Source organism: Pteropus medius, unplaced genomic scaffold (genome assembly GCF_902729225.1).
Source record: "Pteropus medius unplaced genomic scaffold, Ma_sr-lr_union100, whole genome shotgun sequence".
Lineage (NCBI taxonomy): Eukaryota > Metazoa > Chordata > Mammalia > Chiroptera > Pteropodidae > Pteropus > Pteropus medius.
This window is the reverse complement of record NW_024354360.1, coordinates 2,721,798-2,741,907: the sequence shown is the minus strand read 5'-3', so window position 1 is coordinate 2,741,907 and position 20,110 is coordinate 2,721,798. Positions and strand designations below refer to the sequence as shown.

At 41.7% G+C, this 20,110-nt stretch overlaps 1 protein-coding gene across 2 annotated transcripts; it reads left to right on the top strand.

Moving 5' to 3' along the window:
• Nucleotides 1–4,373: 4,373 nt before the first annotated feature.
• On the top strand, nt 4,374–17,520 carry NFIL3 (nuclear factor, interleukin 3 regulated). 2 transcript variants are annotated; one of them, XM_039852140.1, is made up of 2 exons: nt 4,374–4,511; nt 15,668–17,520. In XM_039852140.1, exon 2 carries the CDS (start codon nt 15,837–15,839, stop codon nt 17,223–17,225), a length of 1,389 nt encoding a protein of 462 aa, XP_039708074.1. In that variant the 5' UTR covers nt 4,374–4,511; nt 15,668–15,836; the 3' UTR covers nt 17,226–17,520. The 2 variants fall into 2 exon arrangements, with proteins under 2 accessions (XP_039708074.1, XP_039708073.1); XM_039852139.1 differs by lacking the exon at nt 4,374–4,511 and adding an exon at nt 4,951–5,167.
• The last annotated feature ends 2,590 nt before the right edge of the window (nt 17,521–20,110 follow it).

The following is a 20,110-nucleotide window of genomic DNA, read 5'->3' as shown; positions in this document are numbered from 1 at the left end:
GTGTGGTTCAAATCTAGATCTCAGAGGCAGGAATGAGGTTCAGGGAGATGAAACAACATCCTTATGAGTCTGAAGTAAAGAATGCACTAGAACCCTGGCCTCCTGCATTGCAGTCATGGTTCTGTAGACTGTCCTGTGCATGACTTTGCAGAAATGTTTAGATAAGGTTTGCCTCAGTGACTGGAGCTGCATTGCAATGTGGACATGTCATCTCTTATTCTTAGTTAAATGACTTTTGTTAGAACACATTTCACAATTTTATATTTCACACACTATAACCCTGCTAACTGTGCCCCTGTCACCAGCTAACTGCTGCCACAATGCTTGCTCCATCACTTGAGGTTTTGCAATGAACACAATTAGCTGCTTCCCAAGTCTTGACCATTTTTAGTGTATTCCTGTTTCTCACTCACTTTTTTAAGGAGTTTCTGTTATTTTGTATCTTTGCTCACATATACCATTTAACCCGAGGGAACAAAAATGTTAACTTATATGTATGGCATCGGTGGTGGCTGAATTCAAAAACATGTTTCAGTTTTTGTAATGGTGTACTTGCAACATTTTCTTTTGCAAAATTACCTCTTTCTGGTCTTTTCCTGGGTCTTTTGAAAATGCTTTGAAATGTGTTCAGACTATCAGCTGCTTTTGTCTGGGGAAATCATGTAGTCGGTGTAGAGATCTAATTTCTTTCTTGGGTTGAGCAAGAGCTGTTTAATAGGAAAGATTCTGGCTTCCCATACTTTAAAGCCTGTGCTTCTATGAGGGGTGTTATTTGACCAACTCTTATTACCCAATTTCCCATAAAAACTAGTTTTGAAGAATAAGGCAAAGCATGCTAATGGCACTCCTGCTAGTGGAACCGTGTGGCAGAAGCTACGGAATTGAGTGGCTGAGGTGGAAGACAGAGTGGAAATTTTAAACACTCACGATGTCTGGGTTGTGACTAGGATACGTAGGAGCAAGAGAGAAGAGGTAGAAGTTTTGAAGAGGAAAGGATCCAAAGGAGTAATGAGGATTTGAAGACTGGGGAAAGACCAAAGGAAAAAATAAGAATGATTCAAATTAATCAAAAGAAAACAATACAGATAAATAAAGGTCAGCAATAGTAAAATAAAAAGAGAAGGCACAGGAGAAGAGGAGCTAGCCTGAAGATTAGAAATGGCATGACGTGTAGAAACAAAAAGCACACAAGAGAAAGAAAGAAATACCATTCCAAGAAGTTTCTCCCTAAACATTCAATGACTCACTATGTCAAAGCCAAAATACCAGCATAAATCGAACACTGATGCAGGCCTCCTATGGATGACAAGCCAGGGCAATCACTGCCACACTAGCTCATATTTGAAAGTCTCAACCTGCAAACAAAAATATAGCCTATGGATTCCTAGAAATTGTTTTACCTTCTGTTTAGAAAGATTTTTTAAAAGGACATAAGATCCTAAATAAGCACAGTGCGGCAAAAAGTCAATGGTACTAGACACAGGAGACCTGATGTTGGCTGTAAGGCACCAGCATCACCAAAAGAGTTTTTAGCTATGGAAAGTTTTCTACAAAAAAATCCAGAAGCCCTTATCTAGAATAGACAGGTGAAGCTGGCCAATTACGGCTGCCACGTAGGGAGCTTACCTTTCAGTCGTCATGTCTTCCTCCCAAGGGCATCTTGGAAGAAATCTCCAATCAAAGGACACCAACTGTCCTCAGCTCAGTAAGCCAGGGGGCCTTTTCCTTTTTAACAATTGCTTGCCAAACTTAAAAATCAGGATATATATATATATATATATATATATATAAAAAACTAAACTGTCAACTCTTTTGAAAAACTAGAGCCTTGGGCCCCTGTCACTCTGTTCATTCTTGTGCAGCAATACACAAGAGCAGAAGGGCAGCATCTTATACCCATGGGTCATTTTCTGTCTTTGCCACAGGACATGCACAGCTAAACTGGATTCTCATTAGGTATCTGAGTTTGCAGCTTGCCCTGCATGAAGAGGCACAGGGCAAAAGCCTTGGATCCATATGTCCTCTTAGATGTCTTCTAGCTAGAAACATTTTGCAGTTGCAGGGTGATTCCCATCTCAGGGAGAAGCCACATTTTTAATCATTCTGCTCTCAGGTTATAGCTGTTATATTAGCTTAATCAGAAAGCACGTTGATAGTATAATAAGATGAGGCCATACTGGGTTCAGTGTCTTCTGATCCCAGTCCCTGCCTCCTCATCCCTCATCTACTCTCCTTTCCCAGCACTGAAAGGAACTGAGAATAATAAGTTTTGAGCTCATATTTCAACCAGAACCCCCTTCCTCCTCCCAGGGACCTGGTCACATCCCAGCTCCATAGTCAGGCACATGCTGACGTCTTCCTGGAAGCCTCCCCACCCCAAGTAATTGGTCTCCAGTGTCTTTGTTTTTATGTTCCATTTCCTTGTGTTGATCTGCAAGTGCTTGCCTATTCTGTGCATGTTTTAGGATGTGATATTGGATGCATTACTTCTTGGGTAACTGGGACAGCATCATTGTATTGTTTAGTAGTTTCCTAATCACCAGGAGGAGCTAAAGAGTTATTTTCTAAGCTGGTATTGCAGATATCTTTTAGGCTTCATCTCCTTTCCAAAGAAGGTGGGAATAAAGAATAATGCACAATATGATACAGGCACAACCTAGTCACTAGTGAAATGCTGAAGAGAGAAGGCCAAGGGCCGAGACTGGAAACACATTTCTCTAAGAGCCAGGAGATTGCCGAGAAAAAACCCTGTGGCCAAAAAGACACAGGAGATGGCATTGCCTTAATTCCAAGGACCACTTTTTTAAAATATAAAATAGCGGGAAGTTTAACATATCAAAAATCAGGCTTACTCAAATAGAGCAGTCCAAAGACTGCAGATCCCCAAAATGAAATGTTACAATCGAGCTCTTTCTAGGGGCCACCTTTCTTGAATTACAAGATGTCGTGTATAAAGTCATTTACTACCCATTCTACAATGCCTTTGGAATTCTATGAAATTATTCAAAATGCAGAACAATGTGGAGAATATCTTAGGGGGAGGGGAATGCAAAGTGGCTCTGAATTTCTAGAAACAGGCTGCATTTCTAACTCTGAAAAGATAACCGACTTATAAATATGGTTTAACTTTCATCTAAGAGGTTTTCAAAGCTATAATTGGCATTATGAACATTTGGGGAAAAGGAAACTTATTAGTAAAAAGGAGAAAAGTCGGTGGTCAACTCTTTGAGGTAAATGTCTAAGAGGGGACTGATTCAAAAAGCTATACATAGATGTACTTCTTGAATTTGTGAGCACCTGGGAAGGTGGATTTGGGGAAGATGTTAAAACCCACACTGCATGTATAAGTTGTTATGGTCTTGCTGGTACATCTACCCTTTGAGAGATGAACTGTGAACAAGCGTGTGTTCCAAACCACAACACTGCTCTTGGAGAATAGTTTGAAATGCGAGGCTTTCCAAAAACCCAACTGAAAAGCGATAAACATTTTTAAACGTCACTATTTGGATGGGGAAGGGAGAAAAGAGACAAACTTAGCGGAGCAGATTCTCTATGAATGATGGATGCCACTGAGGGCCACTGACGGTTCACTCTACTCCTCTCTTTGATGTATGCTCCAAATTTTCCCTTTTTCTTAAAAAAAAAAGTGTATTTTTATCAAGAAGAAAACGAAGTGGAAAGTCAAGGAAGGCATTCATTCATCCCAGCTCTCATATAGTCCAAGTGGAGCAGGAGGTCCTTCCCCACCTGCCACACCCTCTATTTGGGCAAGTCTGTGCGTCACTGTCAGGAAAATGGCTCCCTTCGCAAAAGCGACAATGCCCCTCCATCTAACCATCAGCAAACGCGCTGTATTCCATCTGTAAATGCCACGTGCCTGTGCAATCTTCAGCGCGAGGACTTCAGAATCCGCTGCGAGATGCCCTTTCTCCGTTTCCTTACATCTCTTACGTAGCTCGGGAATTTCGAGGAGAAAACAACCACATCCAATTAGGGGCAGAAATGGCAATAACGCGCTACCAGCTCCAAGATCACCGAGAGAGAGCCTGAAAGGTGTCTCCAGCCCCAGTAGCAACGCCAGCGGGCGCACCAGCCCGGCACACCCCGCCCGCGGCCGCGCACCCTCGGTCGCCACGCTCAGCTTGGCCGGGGGCAGATTGACCATGTTTCCCAGTCCTTCTTACGCAACGACTTTGCAGCCGTCATCTTCGTCCTAATTGTGCAGGGGCGGTGTTTGTGCGTCGCGCTTTCTCTCCCCGGGGAGAGGCGTCGGGACTTCGTAATCGCTGCCTACGCAGCCCCGTGGAGCTCCGACTCGCCGCCCGGCCCCCTCCCCACGCCTGCCGGCCGTGAGGGTTGGCAGCTCGCCAGCGGCCCTCCCCCGTGCCTCCCCTCTTGCCCACCTCAAGGAGGAGGGGGACTCCTGCGGGTGTGAGGGGAGAGGGGCAGGCGGAGGTCTCTGCCACACCCGAGTCGCCGCAGCCCGCGGCCTGGTACCGGGTCCGCAACAGGTAGCTTGGCCGGCTGCGCGCCCCGAGACAAAAAGCGCCTCTGCGAGGAGCGAGGGTAGCTGGGCTCATCTAGGCGCCGCGGCGACCTGGAGGGCGAAGGCAGCGGCGGGGCAGCGGGACGGAGAGGGTGGGATCTCGGGCCCCTCCCCAGGCTCGCCCCGGTCGACACTGCAGCGCCGACCGTTGCGCAACACTGGATCAGTCGCGGGGCGCGGGTCCTCCCGGTGCTCTGGAGGCGGCGGTGGCAGCGGCCGGGGAGGGACGCTGGTTGCTGGTAGCGGCGCCGGGAGGGGGAGCAGGAGCGGGCGGGACAGGGGCGGGGCCGCAGAGAGCCCGCCCCCGCCGGCCGCGGCCATTGGCGGCGGGCGGGGGGCGGGTGCGGGCGCGGCGATTGGGGCCGCGGCCGCCCGTCACGGCGGGGCTGGCGGGCGGCGACGTAGCGCGGCGCTCGGAACTGACCTACTAACACACATCTCCCCGCGCGGCCACGGCGCCCGCGGACCCGGCGCGCCGCCTGCCTCCAGCGCCGCGCCCTCGCCGCCGCCCGTCGCCCCGGAGCCTGGCCCCAGCTTGAGCCCGAGCGCTGCTGGGCCCCGCTCTCGGGCCGCCTTCTTTCTCCCCGCCGCCGGGCTCGCGGGCCAAAGAGCAGGAACACGGTAAGCGCTCCGCCCACCGCCAGCCGGGCCCGGCGCCCCACTGCCGGGGCGCGCGGCCGGCTAGGCGCGGGCCGGGCTATGCGCTGGGCAGGCCGGCGGCGGCGAGTGTGCGCGGGGCATTCGTTACATAAACTTTTGCTGCCTTTTCAGGAGGGGACTCGCCACCTTAAGGTGGTTGCTTTGATTGCAGCGCCCTCGCGCCGGCACGTAGACCGGGCTGGTTTGCACTCCCCTCTTTGCTGTTGCATAATGTCTCCTGATTTCGGGAAAATTGATGTTTTGGTCGAAAGGAGCGCCGGGAGGCTGAGCCGAGGCTAAGCCATCTCGAGCGGGAAGGGCAGCGCTCTTCCCTTTCTCGTGCTTTCTGCGGGGCTGGCGGCGGGGGTGGGGGGGGGCTGAGTTATAGGGAATAGTCTTGATTTTCGTGTTGAGAAAGGGTTGGTGGCGTGAACGGTGACGGCATTCGGAGAATGCCTGCGCGGTATTTGTTTGTATTCGGGCTGTGTATGCACAGACGTTTTTCACCCTGTTTGCCGTCAGAGTGTTGTACCAGCGCTTGGGAAGGTTGTGGGTTTGTCCTTGCTTACATTGCATAATCTGCCCACTGAAATATTGGCAAGGATTACGGGTTGATCTGGGAATGTGCGCGTATGTGTGCAACCATTTGGTAATTTTAGCGCAGCGTTGGATATTAATTAGATCGTTATTTACATCTACAGTACGTCCCAAGTACATTTTTAAACACTCCTACAAAACGTGAAAGGAAGAATTACTCGAGTTGAATTCTGGTCTTGGATACTACCGGGGTTCGCTCCTTAGATGTTCTGAGCTATTATTTTTAAACCTGGAACGAACCGTTGTGACGCTTACCTCCCCACCTTCCTAATTTTAATGCATTCCATGCGATCAGCCCTTTTCCTCACCTTATTGTCATTGCTTTTTCAGACACGACTAGACAGATCACATAATAGTTTCCTGGAAATGTTGCATTATGTAACTGCCGAATTTGCTGGCAGTGAGCATAGGAAGAGGGAGCTAATTACGTGATTTTATAATTTTGTTACAAAGAAAGTAGGACAATCTCAGCCTTTAAATGTCACTGTAACACTTTCTTTAAGGTTATTTTAAACAGGAAAGTAGACAACCGGGTAAGCATTGAGTTTGCTCATGCTGCCGAATGTCTTTTGCCCTAAATGAAATGTGTGTTCTTCTAAATTTAGCCCTAACTATCACATTTTAACAATTGTGGCCTCGCGATGCTATTTCGGGTGTTTTCTCTGGGGCTGTGTGCAAATACAAGTTCAAGGCCATTTGCTGTAGTTTTAACTCCACGCCTTCGGAGGCCTTTGATAAGATTATATTTTTAGGAAGGCATTTCACAGAGCCCGGTGATTTGCTGGATGCTGACTTCCATTTATCTTTTTAAAGGATACTTTAGGAAAGTGCTCTTCCCTGAGAAAGCAGGGCATGGCCAAGTGTCATCTTCTCGGCTCTTGTAAATAACAACAGCGAATGAGGTCACAAGTATTTGTTTCACATTGTATTTTTTTCTCCAGACCAGATATGACTTATGGGAAACAAATATAGGTTAGTAGATTGTATTTTTATCTGGATAACCTAGTTTTATTCATGTGAGGATAGATGAATATATAATGTACCCAGAATTTAAATTTCTTCTTGGACTCTTACGTAGTATAAGTATGTGTTCATATGTATGTATATGATGGTGTGTATGTATATATATCAGATTTCTTCCCCCTAAGGTAACAAAGTGCAATGTTGTGGGGTTGGGGCAAAGGTATTATAGAGAGTCACCACTGGAACAAACTATATTACCTCAAATGATTGCAGTCGCTTTCCAAGAGGCTAATATTGCTTCAGGCCCCCCCGACGTCAGACCCCGACCTACTTTGGAGTTCGGACTGGGAGCCCTTGGCTTGCAGGGGTCCACGTACCGCTACCTTCCGATTGCGACCTTCGGTGGCGCGCGGGTGCCTCCCGGCTCTCCCCATTCTCCTGCGGGCCCGTGGGGTCTGTGGGGTGTAGAGGTGGCGCGCGGGGGCCTTGGGTCGGCTCCCGGAATTGCCCTGGGCGGTGCTTGGACTGGGGCTGCACGAAGGCCTGCGCTCCTCGCCCCCTCCCCACATTCCTTTGTTCTGGCGCGGGGGTCCTGGCGGTGCCGGGGCCGGGCTGCACCGCCCACTTGGCTGGGGGCGGGTCTCGGAGAGGCGCGGTGCGAGTGCGCTAGGGGTTCTCTGGGTCGAGGGAGGGGAGCAGGAGAGGCGGGGAGGGGAGCAAGCGAGGTAGGGAGCGGAGCAGGAGGGACCCGGGCGAGGCCGCACGAAGAGGACAGCTCCAGCGGCCTGCCTCCTCATCTTCTGCACGGTGAGCCTCGGAGCACTGTAAGCACCTTTGTTCCGGGAGGCTGAGGCTTCATTGTATTTCGGAGCCGAGCGCTTTTGGATTCGTGAAATGAAAAACACCTACGAAAACCTCCAAATGCCAACAGACCACACAAAATGGGGGTGGAGACTCTGCAGCCTTGGTGGTGTTGGGAAGGAGGGCCCCAGTTTGAGTGTGGCTAGTAAAGTATATGTATTTTTTTTTAACCTTTAGTTTATGTAGTCAAAGGCTAGAGTAGGGAGAGTTCGAAACCCCCGAGTTCAAAATAAAACAAAAATCAAAACGGCCACGCAGATATCGTGGTCCTACTGTAAGAGTACAGTACTTTCATTCTCGCACAGACATGTCTGGGATTGTGCTTGAGCAGTCATTCGCAGTGAAGCCAGGTTGACATCGCAGACGTTCTCTGAAAGCGCATCAGTGCAGTCTGATGAAAAGTTGGCTTCTATGGGATCATATCTCACACCCGTCTCTTAAAGTTTTTCTATTGAGTTTTGGGCCACAGTCAGTAGTTAGAAAAATTCTGGTGAAGTGCAAAGAGCACAGGCTCTGGGCTCGGAGGAGCTAGGTCTCAGACCTCCTGCTTGTGATCTTGAGTGCTGTCCTGATTTCCATGGGCCTCCAGTGTAAGCGGAGAGAATAAAACCTGTGGAGCTGGGCGGTAGTGAGGAGCTCCGTAAATTCTTCCTGTATAATTTCCAGGGAACCATAATTTTTTTTAGTAAAGATATTCACCTTCTTTTTTCTCGGCCTAAATATCCATGCAATGATAGTAAGGACTGACACTTATATTAAGCCTATAATTAAAGATCCTTCTTGAAACACTTTTTTGTTCTAATAATGATTAACTCTTTTTCTTAAAGCCCTTTTCCATTTTGTTCAATGGTAATTAAGTATGAAGGAAATTCTTGACAGGATTGCAGAACCTCAAACTTCCCAAGTCATTGGGTCATGGGTTAATGTTTTGGGGAACTATTTGAAATAACAGAGGTGTGTTGATGGTGGCAGGACAATCTGCATCTAAACTTCTGTGGTCTAAGATCTGGGAGGGAGTTGTGTATAGCCCATAATGTTGAAATTGCTGATGTTTGACCCCTTTGACTAATACAGAAGAAAGTTTCATTTGGTTTACCCTATGCTTGTGACATAGGGCAGTGCTTCACTAAATATCATGAGAGGCTAAAAGGGCTTAGAACTAATCATCAGCATCATTGCCTTGGTACTGCTCATTCTTTAGAAATGAACGAAGAGCTGATATTAACTAAACACTTACACTGCATGTGCCAGGCACTGTGTTGAGTGTTCTTTCATCTCCATTTTATAGATCAGGGAATGGAGATGCAGAGAAATTGATTAGCAGTCTGAAAACGGAATGGGGGCCATGCTAGTAACACCCCTCTTATATCTCTCTTCCTGGGGTGTAAGTGCAAGCTCACTGTAATTTTTGAAGCAATTTCCTTTTCTGTGTTAAAGGCTTATCTTTGCAAAGTTCATTTATAACATGACTGTGATGCAACAATCTGCAAGTTTAAACCCTTTGTTAGAGCCCTTTCCCGGGTTGAGCAATGTGCCTGACTCACCAAGCTGAGTGGATATTTCTAGTTGACCTTGCTGTGGTCCATAGAGTCAGTTCCGAGACGTGACTGTGATTGCAGCATGGAATGGAAAAGGTGCAGTCATATTGCCTGGCCTTTATTTTTACCCAAGCTAAAATCACACATACTTCATTATTTCCATTGTAATCCAGATGGCATCTTTGCTGTTAAAAGTTGTTTATTTTTAATTTGTATTGAGGAATGAGAACACACTTGGGATTCAATTCAAAATATGACAGAAACAATGTAATTGAAGTTTCCCTTAATATTCATCTCTTGTTTTTGTAAGGTAGGCCTGTATTTCACAAGGTTAACACATTGTTTGATATCCTGTTATTTTTCTAAATTATACTTGAGTTGATTTTTATCCAAATCAGACTCATATAAGAATGTCGAAAGATGTTGACCTTTGATCACAGACATTACATAAGAGTTTTTCAGTTTCAAAATGAAGTTGTATTACCACCACTCCCAATTATCTCTCAGATTTCTTTGCAAATAACTTTTCTTGTAGTTAAAACTGTTTCTCATATGGTTTTAATTAGAGAGCATAAGCTTGTGTTTATGATAAGAAAGTTTAGTAGAGATTTACTAGATGCCTTTCCTAACAATTTGTGTGATTTCTTTGGATTCAGAATGATGTTTATAAGCCTTTAGTTATAAGAACATGGTATGTTTTATTAATTAACTTTCCAGGGATCTTAAACTGCAATTAAGTAGCTATCCAGTAAACACTAAAAATAAACATTTTTAAAAACCTGTTCTGTTCCTAAGGCACATAGTAAAGCAAAATGACATTTATAATCATCTCACTGGGAAAGAAAGTAAAATTAAAAAAGCAACCAAAAAGTCAAGCTGAAGAGAATTGGAATGATCCTTCACTATAATTACAAAATTCAGGAACTTTCTCCATCATATCCTCTCCCCACCCACCTCCTGCAGCCACATTATTTTTGCCATTATTACTCCTTGTTGCCTGGTTTTGGTATTACTTACCCATTGCAGAATTTCCTATAACTAGGTTACTTCTTGATTGTTGATGTCTCTTAAGAATTCAGCTTAGAGTTGCTAGATAAATTATCTTCCTGAAAGTTTCAAGAAACTAATGATCCCCATTTTGAAGAGACTGCAGATTTTAAAAAACTATTTATTATTCCATTTCCCCCGCCCCTCAAAAAATCCTCTCCTTCTTTAGTGAGAATGGTTTTGTCTTGATTTCTGAAGTCCTGCAATTGTGTTAGCATCATTATGCTTACTCTACACAGTCTTCAGAATATTTTCATTGTTCACTAGCTTACAAATACTGGCCTCTTTTATAAAAGAATGTTAAGTTATACTGTTTTATTTCAATTCCTTAAATTATATTACTGCTATGATGAAATACAATGTTGTCGTTTATTAAGTTTAAATCTAATTTCCAAGTAGTCCTTTGTGGAGGATGGAGAGCAAGAACTTGAAATATTTTCATTCATCATAAACTTGATCAGATTTTGACCCATTTATTTACAGATGCACCCAAATAGAAAAAGTGGGTCAATTTGTTGCTATGATAGGATAGATTTTGGCAAAGCACGAGAGCATCTGTTTATGTGTTTGTATCTCTATCAAGCACACATTTCTCTCTGGTTTTAGGGTTAAAATCTCTTATTAAAGACAGAATTATATTATTAATTGGCACTTGGAGAGATTTAATATAGTTTTCTTAATTAAAAAAGCCTTTTTTTCAGCTTGTTAGAAAATCCTCTTTCTTGCAACTTTAATGTTTCCTGAGTTTTTTCATTCTTCAAGCCACCCTTGATTGCACATGTATATTCTTTTTCTGTTTTTAAATACTGACTTTCATTTTTATCCATGAAAAGAAGTAAAGCATTTTATTGCAACAGTCATGTCGTGGAATTTACCCATAGAAAGAAAACATGGGTTAACATTTTGCTAGTATTAATAAAGAGCTGTGAATTGATTAACATTTTTTCCCCACTAAAATGGCACTTATCTCAAAAACAAGCAACTGGCCTGCTTAGTGGAAATGACTTATAGTTTCACACAAAAGGATTTTTTTGTCTTTAATGGCATCTATAATATACCTCTGAGGGAATAAACAGCACGTTCAAGAGAGTAGAGTAAAAATGAGATAGTTTTATAAAAATGTTTTCATATTATTTTGGGGCACATGAAATATTATTTCATCTTTTGTTGATAAGATTTTAAAATCAAAGTATATAAAAGAAGCAAATTGCAATAAGACTTCTCCTTTAAAGAGATAATTAATAAGAAAATTTTCCCATAGTTGATTTTAATGTCTGTTCTGTTAGTAAGATTTTAAACACTTGAGACAAAAATCTTTCTTGTTTTCTCCTTTTGTAAAGAGTTCGAATTGTCAACCATTGTTTCTCTCTGCCAGGTGTGTTGGAGACCAGGGAAGATACAGGTCTGATTTGTTGTAAACATAAGTTAATGAGGTCACTCCTTGAGAAATTTGGTCTAGAATTTATTGTAATGTCTTATTCTTTTAGAGAATTTTCTAAACCACATTTAAATCTTAATTAAAAGCAATATTTAGATCATCTGACTTAAGTAGACTTTAAAACTCCAGGCTTATGAAAGATAACTCCTGCCAGTAGAAATAGTGAGATGTACTATGAAAAAGCATTAATTAGTGACAGCACGTCTGAATTAGGTATGGGAAAATGTGCCTATTGGAATATAATGACTCCTGCTCTTAAATTTTTCTTTTTGTGTTTTTAAGAAGCAGCTGTATTATCTAATGGGTGTAATAAAGCTGATCATGCCGAATACACCCACATCATAAAATTGGCATTTAGCGTCAATTACTCACCAAAAGGAAACTTCAATGGTGACTGATATAGTGCGTTGTGTTGTTAGTGGTGATCTGAAATACATGAGGCAGAGGTGAAGTGATTGTTAATAAGGGAAAGCTTTGGAATTTGAAATAAAGTCATAAGTTGAGCATAAATAGTGATGTTTTTAGAAGGCATTGTAAACTGCCTTTGTGTTTGCCTTAATTTAAGTTCATTGCTGAGAGACATACATAGATTCTAGGGCCCATCTCTGCCCTCAACTGCTGTGTGATCTTGGGAAAGTCACTCAGTCTTTCTGTGTTTTAGCTCCCCACCTCCATATTGAAAATGATACATTTTTAGTTTTTTTTTTTTGAAAAAGCACAAGTGACAATGTCCATAGTTGATTTTTCTTTTCCTGTATTTATTTTAGCATAAATAAGATTGCCAGGATATTAAAATTTCAACAGCAACATGAAAATTTAGAATGTTTATATACTCTCAGGATATAAAACAAGTCTGAGAAATTGGAGAAAAGTTCTAGGTGGTACCTTTGTTTTCTTAAAGAAGTCTGGCAGCATCTAATAGTGCCTTACTGTCCCCAAAGTAACTTGGCAAATGGGTATATGTTTCTCAGAAATGAGAGTAATACAGAAAAGGGTTACACACAGAACATCCCTCTGCAAGTTAGAAGTGGATTGGAGTCAGTGTTGGGCTGGAGTCTTAACTCTGCTGCTTAACTAGCTGTGTGACACTGGGCAAGTTGCTTAACTTCTCTGAACCTTAGTTTTCTCATCTGAAAATGGTTATTGTAAGGGTAATGAAATGACAGGCTCACAGTGCCTGTTGCAAGGTAAGTATTTAGTACATGGCATTTATTATAATTGTTTTTGTTTTTCTCACCAAACCAAGATAAAAGCAATGCAGCTAGAAACAATAGGATTATATGCACCAGACCCTCTTGTTAGCATCACTCTTCGCACACCCCTTGCTTCCCTCTGTATTCTTGAGTCTCTCCCCCACCTTGACTCGTGAGTTTGGTTTTTCCCTCTGTCTTTGTGTGCCCCCAGGCTGGCTCAGTGCCTGGTACATAGTAGGTGCTCCATATGTGTTGAATAAATCAATTAACAAATAAGAGAAGCTCTCTGTTAACAAGTAAAACATCTTTTTAAAAATTTACAAAATAATAAGAAAGTATCAGAAAATTTCTTTTGGTTACAGAACTCATATAAAGCAAATGAGTGACTGGCAATCAGCTGTTGAACAGCTTATACGTTCAGTTTGTTGCTAGGACACAAATATATTAATTTGTGCCCTCAAATACAGCAGGTCCTCCAGTAACATTGCATTCAACATTATTTTGTCGAGATGCCATATGTTCTTAACTCTTATTTATATCAATTAGCCTATAGTAAAATTGGTTTTATTATATATTATTTCACATAAAGTTACAGAACCTATTGAGGACACTAAGGACTTAACTATACTTTGCAATCCAATTGGACATACAAAACAAAATGTAGGAAGATACACAGTGTACAGAATGTCTACCTCTCTATATATCATTTCACACTGCTGATAAACTATTTTCAACAATGTAAGATTATTTGATAAATAATGTTATAGAAAATATCCTAAGATAGTGTGTGGTGATTTGTCAATGAAGTCATAGAAGCAGTTAATTTGTGCAGATGAGGGAATAATACCAGATTCTAGTACATGCAGTAAAATGCAAATAGGTAGATTAACTAAAAAAAAAAGTTTTCTGCAGATTTGAATGTACCAACAAAGTTGTAGAGGCGATAAAATGGACATAATATACTTAAATACTTAGAAGAAAGGGGTTGAAAGGTTTTAAGATAAGTGGGATATTTTTAATAAATGAAAGTAGAATTGTTTTCTCTCTATAGGCCTTGGCGAGGACTTTAAGGGGATGGACTTAACTGATTAGGGAATACAGATCCTTAATAGGAGGAAAGGATCCATTCCACTTAAAGGAAAAATGGACTTTTGTGGCAGACGAAGAAACCTTAGTGGAAATATAGGAAGTAGTGCAGTTTTACTAGGTGATAACTAGAAAGATTACCTTTCTATACATCACTGCCTGCTGTGGCAGACTCTTTGCCTTTATTTGCCATTAAAGTTTGATTATCAAAAATAAACAGAAACTTGGTATTAATAATCACAAGTTTCTCTAAGTCACAGCTCAACGTTTCCATGTTGACTCAAGACAAAAACATAGCATTAAGCCTTTTTCTTTATGATCTTGAAATTATTGTATCATTCTTTCTATTCCTTCTGGAGTAGACGCAAGAAGGTGGCAGGCTTTTCCAATTGATACAATTTAACTACATTTCATTAGTCGTTATAACACTATGCATGAGAAAGAAAGAGTCATGTTAAACAAAAACATGACATCTTTTCAATGTGGTAGGATGGATATGCCATACATAGATAGTGCTGAACGAATGGTTGTCTTATCTATCACATGTCCTTTATGAAGTATTATCTTCTGTAAAATTAGACAGAGAAACTTTGTCTAGAAACACAGATCCAAAAACTACCACAAAAAGATTGTTATTGGAATCTAATATGGTTTTATTATCTCATGGCAAGTCAAACTCAGATTGTAAATATTTCATCACTGTAAGAGGAAGCAAATGGATGGTTCTATTTTTGAGTTCTACATTTTTTTTGAAACTATTAAGTAAAATGGAAAGAAATTCTTTCCAAAATTACATTCTCTTGGTTTAAAATAATTTTAAGTTTCAGGAATGCACCATATTTAAAAAAAATACTTTGAATAGTCACCGTTTGTTTTAGTCCAAAACTACTATATAAATGAAATCTATTTTTACACAATTTTCAGGACCAAAAAAGGTACTCTAGATGCTTCGCTCTTAAGTGAATGTTTGATAAATCAATTTGAAGAAACCAAAAAAAAAAGAATAATTCTAACCTCATAGTACAGAAGCATCAGAAGAGATGGCTTTATTGAAAAGAGTCCTTTATGTTCAGGTGTGCTGAGTCACCTGGCAGAATGAGCTGGACATAATAAGCTCACCAGGCAGGCAGGGGTGTGAGGGACAGGTTTTGTCCCCAGAAGAGTCAGATTAAAACTACACTCGGTTATTTTGTGGCTTTTATTTTAGTTCTTGTAGAAATAAAAATTTAACTCCATTTATATTTTATTCCACATAATTGCAGAATTTTGTTTACTGATAGTAAAGGAGTTTACTTGGAAAAGTTCCTCTTAAAAAGTGAGCTTGTTTACCTCTCAGTGATATAAATGTTATCTCAGATTTTTCAGAAGTACCACAATATGCACATACTACTATTTTAGAACTTACCAACCAGAGGTGATCTGTCATTTCCTTCCTGTAATGTGCCATCTCAACATGCTCTACCTTGCTGGTTCTTCTGTAACAGCCTGCTTCTGTTTCTCCCTGGGGCAGGTGATGTTGGTTTTTCTCTCATTCTCCAGGACCACATATTAATTACTCTGCCAATAGGCCTCACTGTGGATTTGTTCTTTACAACTTTATGGTATAGGTATTTGGGTACTTATTTCCCTTTCAAGATCACAAACTCTGAAGGAAAACTACGTCTTGTTCAGACCTGTAAACCCTAAATGCTTAGCATAGTTCCTGTACATAATTGGCAATAATTACCAAATGGGTAACTGTTTCTTTTATGTATTGCAGGTTACTTAGAAGACCCCTACTCCATTCAGTAAGAGGAGCTGGAGAGATTTATCCTGGACAGTAGAACAAAAGGAAGAATATTGATGGATTTCAAACCACGTTTTTAAAGCATTTGAGAATCCTGGGAAAATAATTTGTTCTCCTATACCTCATAGATAGGTTGTTTCTGATGCAGCTGAGAAAAATGCAGACCATCAAGAAGGAGCAGGCATCTCTTGATCCTGGTAGCAGTGTGGACAAGATGATGGTACTTAATTCTGCTTTAACTGAAGTTTCTGAAGACTTGACAACAGGAGAAGAGCTTCTTCTGAGTGAAGGAAGTGTGGGGAAAAACAAATCTTCAGCATGCCGGAGGAAACGGGAATTCATTCCTGATGAAAAGAAAGATGCCATGTATTGGGAAAAAAGGCGGAAAAATAATGAAGCTGCCAAGAGATCACGGGAGAAGCGTCGACTGAATGACCTGGTTTTAGAGAACAAACTAATTGCACTGGGAGAAGAAAACGCCACTCTAAAAGCTGAACTGCTTTCCCTGAAATTAAAGTTTGGTTTAATTAGCTCTACAGCGTATGCCCAAGAGATCCAGAAACTCAGTAATTCTACAGCTGTGTACTTTCAAGACTACCAAACTTCCAAATCCAGCGTGAGCTCCTTTGTGGACGAGCACGAGCCCACAGTGGTGGCAAGCAGCTGCATTTCTGTCATTAAGCACTCTCCGCAGAGCTCTCTGTCTGATGTTTCAGAAGTGTCCTCACTAGATCATTCGCAGGAAGGCCCTGCACAGAGTGGCTGCAGAAGTCCTGATAGCAAGTTCCAAGTCATCAAGCAGGAGCCAGTGGAACTAGAGAACTATGCAAGAGAGCCAAGAGATGACCGAGGCGCCTACCGAGCGTCCATGTATCAGAACTACGTGGGGAATTCTTTTCCTGGCTACTCACACTCCCCTCCTCTGCTGCAGGTCAACCGGTCCTCCAGTAACTCCCCAAGAACATCAGAAACCGACGATGGTACAGTAGGAAAGTCATCTGATGGGGAAGATGAGCAGCAGGTTCCCAAGGGCCCAATCCACTCTCCCGTTGAACTTCAGCGTGTACATGCCACAGTGGTTAAAGTTCCAGAAGTGAATTCCTCTGCTTTGCCACACAAGCTCCGGATTAAAGCCAAAGCCATGCAAATAAAAGTAGAGGCATTCGATAATGAATTTGATGCCACACAAAAACTTTCCTCTCCTGTTGACATGACATCTAAGAGACATTTCGAACTTGAGAAGCATAGTGCCCCAAATATGGTACATTCTTCTCTCACTCCGTTTTCGGTGCAAGTGACTAATATCCAAGATTGGTCTCTCAGATCGGAACACTGGCATCAAAAAGAACTTAATGGCAAAACTCAGAATAGTTTCAAAAATGGAGTTACTGAAATGAAAGACAATGGCTATAAAGTATCTGACCCAGAGAATTTGTTTTTGAAGCAGGGGATAGCAAACTTATCTGCAGAGGTGGTCTCACTTAAGAGACTTATAGCCACACACCAAATCTCTGCTTCAGACTCTGGGTAAATTACTACTGAACAAGCTCTGGGCATCTAGAGATGTCATTTGCAATAGATGAGGAAGTTTTGTATTAAGTTGAATTTTCACTGGACCCGTGATGTCATTTCACTGTAATGTTCACATGTCTGTTGGGTGTCTTTTCGTGCACAAATTATTATGAAGATTAGATTGTGTTATCACTCTGCCTTGTGTATAGTCAAATAGTCCATGCGAAGGCTGTATATATTGAACATTATTTTTGTTGTTCTATTATAAAGTGTGTAAGTTACCAGTTTCAATAAAGGATTGGTGACACACAGAATTTCTGCTCCACTGCACTTGATTTTAGAATAAAGAAAAAGCATTTTAAGTTACAAAAATAGATATTAAGTTATTCTGCATTTTACTTATTTAAGGGAGCTTTCTCCCCTGAGTAAAGGAAAACCAAAGTCTAGGTTCAACAAATAATTTATTTTTCTTCTAATTTGGCCCAGACTGTAATAAGTTTGAAAATCTTCCAAACAGAAGATTTGAGCCTTTGAGACTAATTTATTAATTTATTCCCCGTTATTTGTTTTTCTTTAAAGTTAAATTTTCTCTATAATTTTTTTTTAAGGATAAAAATCCAAGTCGTTTTGCATCAGCCTGTCTTTAGTCATCTCTTTTTTTAAGTATGACACATGGATGTGGATAGTTGAGTCATTGACCCATTTTATTAATTAGAGTTTCTTTTAAAAGTGGATGAAGTCATTTTTATGTTATTATAAATCTTAACAATAACTGTCTAGGGAATTAAGCTAATTAATTTCTGTTTTTATTTAGTTTCCAAAATTTCGAAGAACACATCAGTTATCACATTCCAACAGACATAGTCTGAGTATATATAATAGCTTTTTTTTTTTTTATGATTTGTTAGCAACAAATATAAATAATAGCTCCAGTTTGGAACTCTTTATAATACACAAGTTCAGAAGAAAGCATCATTCTAAACATTGATGATAAGACCATTATGATGATTTGTCCAGGATCTGCCACTGATCTCTCAAGTGCTGTCAAACACAGACCAAAGGTACTTCATTTTAGAAGCATCTGGCATCTGGGCAGGATGGAAGGGTTGGGTGCTATTGGTCAGACACAGCTCTGTCCACAGCTACTGTCACCAGAGCCCTCTCCAAAAGTGCCTCTTTTCACATTGAACTCTTTTTTTAAAAGTAGGTGAAGGGGCTTGAGGTGTCATAGAACACATGCAGAGGAACTTAACCGTCATCGTGTAATCTGTATCTCATGGTGTCCCCTAGAAAGAGCCCAATTGTAACATTTCATTTTGGGGATCTGCAGTCTTTGGACTGCTCTATTGAGTAAGCCTGATTTTTGATATGTTAAACTTCCCACTATTTTATATTTTTAAAAAGTGGTCCTTGGAATTAAGGCAATGCCATCCTCTGTGTCTTTTTGGCCACAGGGGTTTTTCTTGGCAATCTTCTGGCTCTTAGAGAAATGTGTTTCCAGTCTCGGCCCTTGGCCTTCTCTCTTCAGCATTTCACTAGTGACTGGGTGAGGCCCAGAGGCAAACATATCTCATTTGCCAGTGTTACAAAGCACAAGATGGCAATTAGGACCCAAAAGTGTTTGACAGCCTAGAATGGATGGAATGACTCTAACAACATGAATTATAATAAGGATACAATGTAAAGCCAGGTTCCTATGTTAAATGAAAAAGAAAATTTAAGGCCTTCTAAGTTCACAGTTGGGAAAAGAACTAAAATAACTATATATGAAGGGAGGAAATAAGCTTTAGTTCCTTGCAGCTTACCATACATGAGTCAACTCCCAGTGGAATGTTGGTTGTGGCAACACAATGTCCAAACATGAAGACAACCCTTCTGCTATACTAGGAACACCCACATTAAGAGGTGCAGTAGGAAGCGTTCAAAGGCGCCCAGCAGAGATGGGAGATTTCACAGCTGGGGAATAGGAGAACATATTAAGAAAACTCAATAAACTGCCCCCAACGGCAGTTTGTAAGAGAAAGGCAGATACTTTTAAGAGAAAGAAAGAACAAGTAGACAGTAGCAAGAGAGGTAAGTCTTGAATTATTTCAAGGAAGAACTGCGTCCATCAGAGAAGCCAACTGGCCTACCTGAGGCACCTTCTAGATTAATTGCTAACATTAGCTATCATAGTGAATATATCACTCTTGGATGCTCTTTCCTTAGTCATTGCATTATGATTTCAAGGACCTAAGGTATTGTTGGGATTGTGTTTAAAATGGTGCTCCTTAAAAATTAAAGGGTGACACAAACTAGCAATTCCTTTACATTAGGAACCCGGGAAATGTAAAGTCAAATTACACTGTGATACTTATGCTTCATGTGTGAACTAAGGAAAGACTGCCTCTCCCTTCCACTCAGAGTTCTAAAAAATAATATAAAATGTGTTCAAAGCCAAATAAATCTGTAACTGTACTCAAAACCTAAGAGACAGTAGCCTTAGAGTACCAGAAGTCTTAAGAATTCCCAGAAAGGTGGCTGTCAGGTGGGCCTCCATGGGGAGGAAAGCTGCAGCTGGGGAAAGAGATGCCCTCTGAGGTCCAGCTCACCACTAGACACGAGAGGAGGGAAGGGAGCCAAATGGTCAGCAGTGGATTCACTGGGACATTGCAGCAGAAACTGTGTTTTCTTCTCCTACCCAGGACAGGCAAGAAGGAGCAGGGAGTATGGTAGGCCAATTCACAGAGGCAGGGCTTTGCCCCTCAGTCCATAGTCCCCTGTGGAGTGCAGACACGGAGTCCCCATGCAGCCCGCCCAGGAGCACATCTATCCCTCCTGTGTCCAAAGGTGTCTCATTGTCATTTATATGTCCATTTTATAAAGGAGAACATTGAGACTGAGGTTAACTCACTAAAGCTCTCA